This window comes from Leptodactylus fuscus, chromosome 7, assembly GCF_031893055.1.
Source record: "Leptodactylus fuscus isolate aLepFus1 chromosome 7, aLepFus1.hap2, whole genome shotgun sequence".
NCBI classification, from domain to species: Eukaryota; Metazoa; Chordata; class Amphibia; order Anura; family Leptodactylidae; genus Leptodactylus; species Leptodactylus fuscus.
The window spans coordinates 136,415,177-136,430,967 of NC_134271.1; the positions used below are offsets into that span (position 1 = coordinate 136,415,177).

General features: G+C 46.3%; 1 protein-coding gene across 3 annotated transcripts in view; it reads right to left on the reverse strand.

The window, feature by feature from the left end:
• The window catches only part of FUT8 (fucosyltransferase 8), a 150,125-nt gene that overhangs the window by 45,749 nt on the left and 88,585 nt on the right, over nucleotides 1-15,791 (reverse strand). For all 3 annotated transcript variants that reach the window (XM_075283149.1, XM_075283147.1, XM_075283148.1), the window contains exons 4-6: nucleotides 4,112-4,230; nucleotides 1,480-1,648; nucleotides 989-1,103 (exon numbers count right to left, since the gene is read on the reverse strand). In XM_075283149.1, coding sequence (XP_075139250.1) covers nucleotides 989-1,103; nucleotides 1,480-1,648; nucleotides 4,112-4,230 — 403 coding nt within the window. The remainder of the gene's footprint in view (nucleotides 1-988; nucleotides 1,104-1,479; nucleotides 1,649-4,111; nucleotides 4,231-15,791) is intronic.

Consider the following 15,791-nt stretch of genomic DNA (forward strand, 5'->3'; position numbering starts at 1 on the left):
GTAAGGCCTCCTGCACATGGCCGCAAGGAGTCTGAATATTCCAGAATGTATTCTGGTTGCAAATCCCATTTCGACCTTGAGTCTAATGATCTGAGCTTTCAGCATCCTTATGATGTTTTAGGCCTGGGTCGTTTGACCTGAGGTCAGGATTGAATTTGTGCTCGTCATATGGCCTGAAAAATCCAGAAGACTTCCGGCCTTGTGCAAGAGTCCTAAAGGTGGCCATAACCTTCCATCTGTGAGGGTAGAGACAGAGGGTAGGGTGAGGGTAGAGAACAGTCTGGTTACTTTGTAGGAACGTGTAGGTCCTACAATATTATTTTACAGCCCAAGCTACATGGTGGCGTCCATGATCTTCTCACGACCTTAAGACACCATACGGCCCAAGTCTTGATCAAAGTCATCCTTTACAGGCCACCATTTCTGGTCTAGTGAAATTCCAGGACCCAGGAGATCCCTGGTACCTGGTTAGGTTATAGTCACATGATTGCTTTGATTCTCAGATGTGTTTTTCTTCACCTGCTCAGGTCCACTGTGGCAATGTCGTTTTCGCAGACCAATTGGCTATCGATGGGAGAGTCAGGTCTACGAAAATGAAATAAAACTCTTGGCCTACTTTTTCATAGGTCACGGATCTCTTATACTAGTTCAAGACGGGCCTGGATACCTTTCATAAGAGTAAGGTCACGGGAGACTGAAATTTTTGAGATGTTGACTCAGGAATTTAGTCCAATTTCCAAATTTGGAGTGGGGAAGGACTCTTTTCCTCTGAGAGTACAAGTGGCGTCCACCTCATGGGGGATTTGTGCCTTCCTCTGGATCAACTTAGGTTGGACTTGAGTCTTTATTTAACCTTATCTATTACGTTACTATGAACCTTGTTGGTGTGAATAGAGGCCAGGTAAGACCATGGCCTGATACTGATGCCCTTGTACTCGTTGTACATAATTCCAGTGCATACACATATAGCAAGAAGTGTATTTGTCACCTGAACATAGGCAATCCGTCGCTGTACAAGGTCTGTCAAATCTTTGGCCTCTCTTTCTCGCCAATCGCCTGCACCATCGGTCTGACTGAGGTAGTAGAGATCTGTCATAACTGACCTGTTAAGCAAAACACAATCCATTACTCTGCTGCCCTAACATAGATCAACTCTGTGTATCCGAAGGTATATACCGGCCCCCCTTGTGGAGACCCAGCCGGAGTAGAGAGGAGCCCTTCATGGTACGTACTGATATAGCAATAGGGAAGGATACCAATATCAAGGCACCAAGTGTACATTGCTCCTCCCTGGACAACCCCTATACAATAAATTCCTCCCTGGACAACCCCTTTACAATACAATATATATATATATATATATATATATATATATATATATATATATATATATATATATATATATATATATATATATATATATACCCACACACACACATATACACACATGATATATAATAATAGGGGTCCCGTTCGTACCTTTGCTGGTCACCCATGTCGGTTAGTAATTCATCCACATGTCTTTGGAGTTCGTTTCGGTCCAAATGTTTTAATTTTTTTAGCTCACTTTGGACAAAATACCAGAATTCCTTGGCTCCGTTTTCTATTGCCCGTCTTAAGATTTCATGATCTTTTCCCATGCCAGCCACTATAACAAAAAAAAAAACAAAAAAAAAAAAAAAAAACACCACATAAATAAAAAGTTGGCATTGATATTGCGTAAAGGGGGTATCTAGTTTGCCCAGACACATGGAAGGCCACAGACCGTATATACTCGTGATCCAAGTCTATATCCTGACTGCGGTTCTCTTAAAGGGATTTTCCAGGTGTATTCATAGAGGACAGGATCATGATTTATAGATCGGCGCAGGTCCAGCACGCGGGTCCACGGTCAATCAGTTGCATGAAGAGGTTGCAGCATTTAGGAGAGGGCCGCAGCTTCATCACTACTTACCAAGCACAGCACCATACAGGGGATAGTGGTTGTACTTGGTACTGCAGCTCAGCCCATTCATTTGTTTGGGACAGAACTGTGATCAGGCCAAGTGACTGATAACATGACATCACATGGCCTGTAAAGTGAATATACGGTTCAGGAAGTGACGCCGCTACTTTAAATAAGTAATCCAAAGGGGTTCTGGGTGTTGGATCCCAGCAGATCTGAAACCGTTGAGCGATCCTAAGTATAAGCCATCAATTAATAACTCCAGGAAAACCTCATTAAAGTACAGCTAAGAGGATTACAGTCATTGCCTACCTTCTAACATTATGTAGTTTTTGGTCCCAACATTGTGTGCCAAGAAATATCTTGAGTTTGTTTTTTCTATGACATAGGGCTCCAAACCCTCTGTATTAATAAAAATGTAACAAACAATAATCTGGCTGACGGTGACCGCCACTAGATGGCGCTAACGTTTATACTGTTAGATATGGAACCCATACACTACATCCCCCTCTAGTGGTGACTGCAGGTAGCACATATGCTAAGTTTACTATCTATTCTAGGTCTATGCATACGATTTGGAGCTCTGTATCACAAAAACATAATCTTGCACCAGCTATAATCATAGTATGAAGTTAACCCGTCTAAAATTGTGAACTGAATTTTAGCTGGTAATGGTATTCTAGGGTGAGCATTTCACTAAAGCGTTATGGCGTCCTCCAATGTAACCCCTTATGGGCAAGGCTGTATATATATATATATATATATATATATATATATATATATATATATATATATATATATTCTACGCACAAAGCTGTGTAGATCCATGCAGTGAATGGAACAATTCTTACAACGAACCGTCTAGTAATAAGCTATGAACATAGAAGCGGTGCGTGGGCGATATACGATATCACACGGTAAACATTTCCGAGTATTGCGAGACTCTATATAAAGTGCTGCACACTATGCTAGAGCTATATACAGTACATAACCGGAAAGAGGTAGAAGACTGTGTAACCTACATGTATATAGAAGACTATTTTTACATGACTGCTCATTTCCTGAGCTCGGCCAGAGGAAGTGCAGAGCGAGGAAAGTAGTCCAAGCCTTCGTGCGGTAAGACGCGAGCGAGGAGAATGTGTGTCACCCAGTACTGGAGGGTCAGCTATAAATCTGACTATTGTAAGGAGCCTTGTATCACTGCTATAAGACGCAATCGGAAGGAACGTGCCGACCTCTATGACCCATTAAAGCCCTTAATGGTATTGGTGTTGGGTGGGGTGGTGGTGGTAGCGGGGTGGGGGGTGGGGGGGTAGCATTGTTGGTATTGGGGAGGGGGGTGGAGGGACAGGGTTGCATTTTTTTTTGGGGGGGGGGGGCAGGGTCGCAGATTTTTTTTTTTTTTTTTTTTTTGGGGGGGGGGGGGTGACGCATAGGGTGTGGGGCGGAGCTCGGTCGGTCGATCCTGGTCCTGCATGGGGGGGAAGGAGGAGGCCGGGGTCGTGGCAGCTGCAGGCCAATGGGGGGGCCCGCGGACGCGCTGCCCCCCTATAATAACAATACTTAATAAAAAAAATTCCTTCCACCAAATGTTTAAAAAAGCCAAAACTACTCTTTATCCATCTACCAGTGAAAAAATAGTATAAAAAGCACTGAAAAAAACAACTTAAAAAATGGCACCAATAAAAACATACCGCAAAAAAAAAGAATCTCAAGTAATTTTATATTTAAATTTATAAAACGGCAGGGGTGTAATTGGTGCCCCCCCCCCTCCTCAGAAGTGTTAGTCTATGAGATTTCTGTACCCCAAAATGGTGTCATTAAACATTACAACCTGTCCCACAAAAAACAAGTCCTTATGTAGTTACACTGATGGAAAAATCAAAGAGTTACAGAAAAACTGCAAAATATGGCTCAGTCATTAAAGGGATTGACCTAGATATAGGTTATCAGTATCAGATTGGTCAGCGTCCAACACCCAGACCCCATACTGATCAGCTATATAGACTGCCAGAAGTTGTATACTAGTTATACAGCTGGAAGCAGCTCTGTGGTTTGGTCATCAGTATCCATCATGCCTAGACAACCCCTTTAAGCAGCAGGCTTTAGGACTAGCCACTAAGGTGTTAATATATATTTCTTAACATGAAGCAGATGGTGACTTACCAGCACTGCTAGACTGTTGTTTGTACATCTCTATCTGTTCTTTGGCCTTCAGCAGCTGCTCTTCTAATGCCCGTACCCTTCCCGTCACCGCTCCTTGCTCCACTGGACCTTCAGGTATCCTAAAAATATACACAAAGTGCAAGGTAAGAACTAACGCAGCAGCCAAGACAATATGGAGAGGGTCACAAAGTCTCTGCTAAAACAAGTTGCCACAAAAAACACACAAATGATCACTCGTTTCAGTTCTATAATGGATGAAGACTGCCGTTGTACTGTAACGTGCGGCCGTATTAAAAATAAAAAAGGTTTATACCTATCTAGAGGCGAGTCCACTTCTCAGTCAACAAATTTGTCTATGAAGAAGGGAGGGGAATAGAAAAGACGCCCTATCTAAACGCTGCTTTTACACTCTACTATTCTAAACTATTTTAAGACTGCTAGGTTTGTAGATAAGAGGCTGTAAGTGCACAGAACGAGGCAACAAATCAAGTCACTAGTCTGCAGAACTGCCCTGCTCCACCCCTCCCTGCTCTATAGCGCTCTATGTGTAGCTATATAGCTATAACAGTGATAATAAGGAGCAGGAGAATAGCTCAATAAGTGGTGAAGGAAACGGATCTCCTTAATAAGATATATTACAGAGTTTCTTATAGTCACAATTACTATTCATTCATGTAAGGTTTCCTATAACTAGAGGGACGCTTTAAGGACTGCACAAATAAACTGAAACGTAACACCATGAAAGCAAATGGCCGTCGCGCTTCTATGTGCTGCTTATGGCAATCTGGTATCTTATTTATTGTGGGTGCCCATTATTTGCCTAGTAATATAATGCCCTAACAGGCACTTCCATCCACAGAAATGACTGCACTGCGACTTGTACAGTCTCTAGGCACAAAGCAAGAGAGCAGAAGATGATAAAAGCCGCCTGGAAATGATGATAGAATTCAATAGATGGAAAACAAGGTGGAGAGCAGACGGTTTTATAAAGTGCACCTTATAAGGAGGAGGAAAGGAGTGGAAGAGTCTTCTATACACTGCACTATTGTCATCTAGCTGGCACCTTCCGGGCACCATGTCTGAGGCAGACACTAGGATGGGCGCACCCGTGCGTGGAGATATCAGCCATCACCATCCCACTAAGTACATTGTATGCGTTGTTTCCTCTTCCGTCCTCAAGTTTCCTCCTTTAATGAACGTGCGAACTCCGAACAATTGTGGAAACGACAACCGCAAACTAGATAAAGGCATTGCTTTATTCTAACACAAAGGGGGTTTAAAGGGCAACCCCACCTTCCTATTAGAAAGGTCAGGCACGTCCAGGCATCACACAGACAATCCAATGATTGCTATGAGTGTAATGCTTGTTTTCACCTGTGGGGGTGCTGTGGTAAAACTAGGAAAAAGAAAAAGCTTCCTAGTTTTCAATGGGGCCCACTGAACAGAGGAGCTAGTGTCAGGATAGAGATGAGTGAGTACTATTGGAAACGGCCGTTTCGAATAGCACGCACCCATAGGAATGAATGGAAGCGGTCGGCACATGGACTATGCCAGCAGCCGTCCGCTTAACCCCCTGCGTGCCAGCTGCATCCATTCATTCCTATGTGTGCATGCTATTCGAAACTGGAGTTTCGAATAGTACTCGCTCATGTCTAGATATGTCAGGCCGTGTGTGGTATAGCAGCTCAGCCCCACTCAAGTCAATAGGAAAACCAGCCATGGACAAGCACAAAGAATAAAAATAGTAATAGTCAGAACTTTCTGCAGGAATCCATCTGGAAAAAAAATCCTAAACAGAGCAAAAAGGGGTTAATCTCCTGCAGATCTGCTTCATCTTCAGCAAGTGGCAGCTAGAAAGGCGGCCTTAGGGTTGTAACCTTTTGCACTACCGTAACAAGATAAAGGGGAGAGGCTCCTGTTTCAGCCACTTGCCTTATCACCATACTCCAGCCAGTGAGGAGGAGCGATATCGGCTGCGCTCCTGAAATTTCTCATTTTCAATTGTAAAATGAATAGGACCAATGGGAAGGAGGAGACTAAAGGATGAAGTGCTGAGACTTGTTTTGTGTGTGTGCGCGCGCGCGCGCGCGCGCGCGCGCATGTGCCTTTTTCTGCGTTCCATTCATAGTTACATTTTTCACCATTTTAGTATGTCAAGATCACATAAAAAAACAAAAAACTTGTAATATTTTTTCGTCTTTGGATCTGTTAAAGGAGTGATAAAAATTACTTATCTGATAATTTGTTGATTGGTGGGGGTCCAACCACTGAGACATCCCCACCGATCTCAGAATGCAGTGGTGGACATAGAATGCGGGCCGCCCTCCATTCAGCCCTTAAAGGGGTTATCTGGTTTCTATGATCCTTAGGCCTAGACTCAAGTCTATGGGGCAGTGCTGCAGTACCTAGACTTGCCACTACACTTTGTACTGCTAGTGAGCAGTGAGGTTCTCCTGTGCTTCCTTGGCAATGATGATCTGCAGGGGTTCTGGGTATCGGACCCAACAGATCTAATATTGATAGTCTATCCCAAGAATGGGCCATCAATCATAGAAACCAGATAACCCCTTTAAGTACAGGACATGGGTATTGCCATGTAAATGGATGGACACATTCTACGCCCACCACTAAATTCTAAACTGAAGTGGGAATATCAGTGGCCCAACCAATCATCAATTTATCTTCTATCCATAGGATACAGGATGGCATTTTTTTGCCAAAAAAATGAATAAAAAAATATAAGTACAGCTTTTCCTGACACTGACAAGTGTGTGAAAATTTTACGCAAGAAAAGGAACCTTTAAAAAAAAAAAAAAAAAAAAAAAAAAAAGCTATCAGCACTTCCTCGTTTTGGCTCCATATTCACTTTTGACCCTATTCATTTTGCAATAGAAATTGTGCAAAAAAAAAAAAAAAAAAAAACTTAGTTTCAGTGTCCTAACTGTGGTGGTAAAAAGTAATAACCCCTAAACATCTGGTATAGTCAGGCGTCCGCACCCATCAGGGAGAAGTTATCAGACCGCATCAGGAACGTTCGTTAAAATGTGTTACAACACTCCAACATGTAAGAGCGGGGATGTGCAGGTTTCTTCTGGGTACTCCAATTTATTCCCACATTCCAAAAACTTACTACCGTATATACTTGAGTATAAACCGACCAGAATATAAGCCGACCCCCCTAATTTTACCACAAAAAAACTGGGAAAACTTATTGACTTGAGTATAAGCCGAGGGGGGGAGTATATACGGTAATAGATTGTGAGCCCTATACGAGTATTGTGGAATATTTTGGCAAAATACAAGTAGGGCAGATTTACAAATACTGTCCAAGTCTTCGTGCAAACTTAAGTAGACACTCCTAAAGCATACTTAAATCCGAAATCTCGTCTTTCATATAACACCAGACCCAGCCTTCTAGGTTTTATAATGCTTGAGATACAAGTTTTCGAAGTGACCCTACAGCCTCAGCTTCCTTGTATTATACAAGAGCCCATTGAATGAAAGCAATGTACAGGATAACAAAATAGGAAGATACAAGACGTCCCCATCCGACAGGGAAAGGGCACAGAAGGGACAAAGTGGATTTCAGCACAGAGTTTCACACAAAGGAGATACAATTTGCTAATAAATGATATTACGATGCTGCCAGAAAATAAAAAGTTGTAAAAAAGTTTAGGTACACTTTAAAATGCAATACGATATATATAGAAAGAAATTAGTATACAAAAACAGCATATAAAGTTTGCGTATAACTTTATGCAAAAATTAAAAAAAAACAAAACAGGATCATTGTTAGGCTAGGTTCACACCTGCGCCAGATCTCTGCATGGGGATTCCCTGCAAGTAGGACTCTTCTCTCTGCATTTTTCGCCCTTTTGGGGTGGAAACCCAAGGGACTCCATTATAGTGTATAGTTTCTGCATGAAACTGCTTTTTTTAAGCAGATTAGGTTTCCGCTCGGGGTCCCCTAGTGGACAAAAACAATGCTGCGAGAGAGATCTCCAGCGACGCCTCTGTCTTTGCCTGGAACGGCCTCTCCCTCAGTCTTCTTCCGATGCTGGGATCTACTTCTAGGCATGCACAGTCGGCTCTGTCATTGGGCCTCGGGAAGAGCCGACTGCGCAGGCCCGCGGCAATTTTGCTGTGGTCGCTTACACAGTAAGCTGGGGTAAGCAGCCACAAGAAAATGTACGCGGGCATGCGCATTCGGCTCTGCCCGAGGCCCGACGGAAAAGCCGACTGCGCATGCCTAGAAGTTTGAAGCCAGCACCGGAAGACGACACGGGGAGAGGCGGTTTCAGGCGAAAATAGGGGCGGCACTGGAGATTTCTCTCGCAGCATTGGGGACACCCCCAGTGCTGTTTGAGTGCTAGGGACCGCCCCCAGTGCTGCGAGAGAACTCATATGGATACAGAAGAAAACCAGGATTTCTACCGAACAGCGGCACGGAGAAGACATCTAAAGGTAGGAGAAGAATAGCCTTTCTTAAGGCTATTCCTACTTGTTAGGGACAACAAAATGTTTAAAATTTAAACTTTAAAATTTTGGTTTCCCATATTAAGCCTTCCTCTTTTTTTTTTTTTTGGCAAACCATGCCCCTTTTCCCATAAATTGCCAGCACGTCAGACGGCGCAGATACGTTTGGAAACATTGGCTAAAATGGCTAATAAATGTGGTAATACACGTATATTTTTGCCACAAATTGGTACCAGATTTCTAGAGTCTTTTCAATAGTAAATCTACACCACCCTGTAGGATGGCACATAGAGTTCCCATAATTTTCTACGGACCCATAGATACTAAATGTGCCACCCATAAGACAAACTCTACTAGGAGCGCTTCTGCTGCACGACAATACTTCCGTCATACAGAACAACAAAAGTTTAGCAGAAAAAATACTGTAAGTGAAACACTAGGGGCGCCCTATTATGGAGCCACATGAGGCCGTGCTATAACACAGGCACGAGCCCTAAGACCGGCCTAAGAGGCAGCTCGACTCTTTCATTGGCCCCAAATCCGCACAGATCGATACGAAACAATCCAAAAAATTAGATGCAAGTAGAAAACGTCTATGTGCGCTGGCAACCTGGCTCGAGGGATCTGTCAAGTCTTATGTAGGAGCAATTAACATGGCCGCTTCCAGTCCTATTAGTGTATTCAGAAATGCCAACATCGGCTACGCAATATATATAAAATCAATGTCTTTGAGTGCAAGTGAAATTGAATCTTTATAGCCATAAAAAAAGCGAAGCGATTGAATGAAATAACTACAGAGGACATAACGGGAGAGGACTTGGACAATTCGGTATGGCAGGAGGTATCATCCGGGGCACTGGAGACGTTTGTCTCTTATCTCTGGATGAAGCGATGGCTGAATGCTGCTTATAAAAAGCCATTCCAGTCCGCAGAAGAGAATTAATTCACAGCCTTGGAATAAAAGTAACCTCTAGATTAGTGTTGCCGCGATCAATTTTAATTGTGCTCAGTAGCTAGGAGGAAAAAAAAAAAATCAAAACTCATTACGGACTCTTAGACTACAAATTAGGTAACACAGCAACATATTCATCGAATGGAGGGGGAGGTTAGTGCTCGTGAAACTTCTACAGTCCATTGAATCAAATTCATTGGGGATGAGACCAAAGTAATCATTGGCCAGAACTGATATGGTGGAGAGCACTCAGAGATGGGTGCAGGGTGCCCAAGGCTGGACGGTCAGAGACTGGAGGGGTGCAGCATGGACAGGCAGAGATGGGTGCAGGGTGCCCAAGGCTGGACGGACAGAGACTGGAGGGGTGCAGCATGGACAAGCAGAGATGGGTGCAGGGTGCCCAAGGCTGGACGGTCAGAGACTGGAGGGGTGCAGCATGGACAAGTAGAGAGGGTGCAGGGTGCCCAAGGCTGGACGGACAGAGTCTGGAGGGGTGCAGCATGGACAAGCAGAGATGGGTGCAGGGTGCCCAAGGATGGACGGTCAGAGACTGGTGGGGTGCAGCATGGACAAGCAGAGAGGGTGCAGGGTGCCCAAGGCTGGACGGTCAGAGACTGGAGGGGTGCAGCATGGACAAGTAGAGAGGGTGCAGGGTGCCCAAGGCTGGACGGTCAGAGACTGGAGGGGTGCAGCATGGACAAGCAGAGAGGGTGCAGGGTGCCCAAGGCTGGACGGTCAGAGACTGAAGGGGTGCAGCATGGACAAGCAGAGAGGGTGCAGGGTGCCCAAGGCTGGACGGTCAGAGACTGGAGGGGTGCAGCATGGACAGGCAGAGATGGGTGCAGGGTGCCCAAGGCTGGACGGTCAGAGTCTGGAGGGGTGCAGCATGGACAAGCAGAGATGGGTGCATGGTGCCCAAGGCTGGACGGTCAGAGACCGGAGGGGTGCAGCATGGACAAGCAGAGAGGGTGCAGGGTGCCCAAGGATGGACGGTCAGAGACTGCAGAGGTGCAGCATGGACAAGCAGAGAGGGTGCAGGGTGCCCAAGGCTAGACAGTCAGAGACTGGAGGGGTGCAGCATGGACAAGCAGAGAGGGTGCAGGGTGCCCAAGGCTGGACGGTCAGAGTCTGGAGGGGTGCAGCATGGACAAGCAGAGATGGGTGCAGGGTGCCCAAGGATGGACGGTCAGAGACTGGTGGGGTGCAGCATGGACAAGCAGAGAGGGTGCAGGGTGCCCAAGGCTGGACGGTCAGAGACTGGAGGGGTGCAGCATGGACAGGCAGAGATGGGTGCAGGGTGCCCAAGGCTGGACGGTCAGAGACTGGAGGGGTGCAGCATGGACAAGCAGAGAGGGTGCAGGGTGCCCAAGGCTGGACGGTCAGAGACTGAAGGGGTGCAGCATGGACAAGCAGAGAGGGTGTAGGGTGCCCAAGGCTGGACGGTCAGAGACTGAAGGGGTGCAGCATGGACAAGCAGAGAGGGTGCAGGGTGCCCAAGGCTGGACGGTCAGAGACTGGAGGGGTGCAGCATGGACAGGCAGAGATGGGTGCAGGGTGCCCAAGGCTGGACGGTCAGAGTCTGGAGGGGTGCAGCATGGACAAGCAGAGATGGGTGCATGGTGCCCAAGGCTGGACGGTCAGAGACTGGTGGGGTGCAGCATGGACAAGCAGAGAGGGTGCAGGGTGCCCAAGGATGGACGGTCAGAGACTGCAGAGGTGCAGCATGGACAAGCAGAGAGGGTGCAGGGTGCCCAAGGCTGGACAATCAGAGACTGGAGGGGTGCAGCATGGACAGGGAGAGAGGGTGCAGCCTGACCAAGGCTGGACAGTCAGAGATGGATGCAGAGTGTCCAAGGCCAGACAGTCAGAGACTGGAGGGGTGCACAATGGACAGTCAGAGAGGGTGCAGCCTGCCCAAGGCTGGACAGTCAGAGATGGGTGCAGTGAGACCAAGACCAGATGGTCAGTCAGGTGCAGCATGTCTAAGAACAGAGAATCTGAGATGGTTGAGCGGGTTCAAGATCGGAAAGTCAGAGATGGGTGCATCGTGTCCAAGGTTAGACAGTCAGAGACGGGAGGGGTGCAGCATGGACAAGCAGAGAGGATGCAGCCTGCCCAAGGGTGGACAGTCAGAGATGGGTGCAGTGAGCCCAAGACCAGAAAGTCAGAGATGGGTGCAGGGTACTCAAGGCCACACAGTCAGAGACTGGAGGGGTGCAGCATGGACAGGAAAAGAGGGTGTAGCCTGCCCAAGGCTAGACAGTCAGAGATGGGTGCAGTGAGACCAAGACCAGACGGTCAGTCAGGTGCAGCATGTCTAAGAACAGAGAATCTGAGACGGGTGCAGCGAACCCAAGGCTAGACAGTCAGAGATGGGTGCGTGGTGTCCAAAGCTACATGGGTGCTGCAGATTCAGCCTGACCAAAACTGAACAGTCAGAGCCGGGTTTTGTGTGAACAAGACCAGACAGTGAAACAGATGCAGCATGCCCAAGATCAGACAGACAGAAAGGGGTGCAGCGTACCCAGGACTAGACAGAGACAAGTGCCATATATTATTGGGATCGTCTCCTCTAAGAACCTATTTGATGATCCACTCATATATATATCCATTATCAATAAATAGTAATGTTTCCTCCTCTGCCAATGGGGGGGCGCACTACTATAAAATGTTAGAAAGACAGCCGCACCATTAACGTCAATCTCTATTTTCTGAATCTGGTGATGAGCTCAATGTTTACGCTTATTGCATCGATATCCACATAAAAACATGCAAAAATGGTCATGATGATGCGAATACTGACTCCCTACGGCAATATTGACTCCCTACGGCAGCATTCAGCTGAGTACGGAACAAGAAGTTCTGACACGCAGGATAGCAGGCTCGCTGCCGCTAGGACCTGGATAGGCATAGACGCTTCCAAAACAAAATCGTCTGGGTTTTTCCCCTAAAGCGACTGCAGACTGACATTGTGCAGAGACAACGAGGGAATTTACGATTAGTTCTATGGCGGTGGAAACACGTAAAAAAAATAAAAAAATACCCATTTCATAAATTTGAACTGCAATACCAGACATAGTCCAAGAACAAGAGGGGGCGCCGTTGCTGGAAGAAAGCAGCCGTGATTTTCCAACCTCACACATTTCTTACCAGCAAACACACGTCTCCTGACTCCAGCAAGGAACAGTCGAAAATCCCCGAGATAAAAAGAATTACTGAACAATGTAATATATTAGGAGCGCTATTCACATTCTTCCGTCGTCGCCTAAACTGACTTGATAATTCTTTTCAGCTCCTCTTAAAACCCAACGCAACGCCATAAAGCAGAAACTTCCTATCGACAAAACAGCTTTGAACTCCCTATCATAGAGGAGACGTCGGTGGAAAATCCTTTAGCTTCTTTGTGAACCAGAGGAGAACGTGGCCGTCTTAGCGGTGCGAGCTTTAGAGAAGAAATAAATCCAATTTCTTGTTCCTGAATAATCTTTCTAATGTTTCGTGCTCATTAAAAATTACATGAAGGACATTGGCAGTCAATTAGAGAATGCTCCGTCTAAAGGTCACAGAAGAAGGGAAAGGAAAAAAAATTGGCTAGGTACTCGAGCAAAAAAGATTTCCCTAAAGAAAAGCTTTATTAAGAGCGATGCAATGAACACAGAAAATTAAATGGAAAATTTTCATAATGAGAGAGAAGGAAAACTCAGAGTCAGGAAGGGAAAAAAACTATCTTGTCGAATCTGTAGACTGGAAACGCTTAGCACATCTGTATTCCCTGCTGCGGTATGGTATCTACATTGTAGCACCCTGTGCCTCTGCTGCGGTATGGTATCTACATTGTAGTACCCTGTGCCTCTGTATTCCCTGCTGCGGTATGGTATCTACATTGTAGTACCCTGTGCCTCTGTATTCCCTGCTGCGGTACGGTATCTACATTGTAGTACCCTGTGCCTCTGTATTCCCTGCTGCGGTACGGTATCTACATTGTAGTACCCTGTGCCTCTGTATTCCCTGCTGCGGTACGGTATCTACATTGTAGTACCCTGTGCCTCTGTATTCCCTGCTGCGGTATGGTATCTACATTGTAGTACCCTGTGCCTCTGTATTCCCTGCTGCGGTATGGTATCTACATTGTAGTACCCTGTGCCTCTGTATTCCCTGCTGCGGTACGGTATCTACATTGTAGCACCCTGTGCCTCTGTATTCCCTGCTGCGATATGGTATCTACATTGTAGTACCCTGTGCCTCTGTATTCCCTGCTGCGGTATGGTATCTACATTGTAGTACCCTGTGCCTCTGTATTCCCTGCTGCGGTACGGTATCTACATTGTAGTACCCTGTGCCTCTGTATTCCCTGCTGCGGTATGGTATCTACATTGTAGTACCCTGTGCCTCTGTATTCCCTGCTGCGGTATGGTATCTACATTGTAGTACCCTGTGCCTCTGTATTCCCTGCTGCGGTATGGTATCTACATTGTAGTACCCTGTGCCTCTGTATTCCCTGCTGCGGTACGGTATCTACATTGTAGTACCCTGTGCCTCTGTATTCCCTACTGCGGTACGGTATCTACATTGTAGCACCCTGTGCCTCTGTATTCCCTGCTGCGATATGGTATCTACATTGTAGTACCCTGGGCCTCTGTATTCCCTGCTGCGGTACGGTATCTACATTGTAGTACCCTGTGCCTCTGTATTCCCTGCTGCGGTATGGTATCTACATTGTAGTACCCTGTGCCTCTGTATTCCCTGCTGCGGTACGGTATCTACATTGTAGTACCCTGTGCCTCTGTATTCCCTACTGCGGTACGGTATCTACATTGTAGTACCCTGGGCCTCTGTATTCCCTGCTGCGGTATGGTATCTACATTGTAGTACCCTGGGCCTCTGTATTCCCTGCTGCGGTACGGTATCTACATTGTAGTACCCTGTGCCTCTGTATTCCCTGCTGCGGTATGGTATCTACATTGTAGTACCCTGTGCCTCTGTATTCCCTGCTGCGGTACGGTATCTACATTGTAGTACCCTGTGCCTCTGTATTCCCTGCTGCGGTACGGTATCTACATTGTAGTACCCTGTGCCTCTGTATTCCCTGCTGCGGTATGGTATCTACATTGTAGCAAGTAGTGCCTCTGTATTCCCTGCTGCGGTATGGTATCTACATTGTAGTACCCTGTGCCTCTGTATTCCCTGCTGTGGTATGGTATCTACATTGTAGTACCGTGTGCCTCTGTATACCCTGCTGCAGTATAGTATCTACATTGTAGTACCCTGTGCCTCTGTATTCCCTGCTGCGGTACGGTATCTACATTGTAGTACCCTGTGCCTCTGTATTCCCTGCTGCGGTATGGTATCTACATTGTAGTACCCTGGGCCTCTGTATTCCCTGCTGCGGTACGGTATCTACATTGTAGTACCCTGTGCCTCTGTATTCCCTGCTGCGGTATGGTATCTACATTGTAGTACCCTGTGCCTCTGTATTCCCTGCTGCGGTACGGTATCTACATTGTAGTACCCTGTGCCTCTGTATTCTCTGCTGCAGTACGGTATCTACATTGTAATAACTTTTGCCTCTGTATTCCCTGCTGCGGTATGGTATCTACATTGTAGTACCCTGTGCCTCTGTATTCCCTGCTGCGGTACAGTATCTACATTGTAGTACCCTGTGCCTCTGTATTCCCTGCTGCGGTATAGTATCTACATTGTAGTAACTTGTGCCTCTGTATTCCCTGCTGCAGTATGGTATCTACATTGTAGTAACTTGTGCCTCTGTATTACCTGCTGCGGTACGATGTCTACATTGTAGTACCCTGTGCCTCTGTATTCCCTGCTGCGGTATGGTATCTACATTGTAGTACCCTGTGTCTCTGTATTCCCTGCTGTGGTATGGTATCTACATTGTAGTACCCTGTGCCTCTGTATTCCCTGCTGCGGTATGGTATCTACATTGTAGTACCCTGTGCCTCTGTATTCCCTGCTGCGGTATAGTATCTACATTGTAGTACCCTGTGCCTCTGTATTCCCTGCTGTGGTATGGTATCTACATTGTAGTACCCTGTGCCTCTGTATTCCCTGCTGCGGTACGGTATCTACATTGTAGTACCCTGTGCCTCTGTATTCCCTGCTGCGGTATGGTATCTACATTGTAGCAAGTAGTGCCTCTGTATTCCCTGCTGCGGTATGGTATCTACATTGTAGTACCCTGTGCCTCTGTATTCCCTGCTGTGGTATGGTATCTACATTGTAGTACCGTGTGCC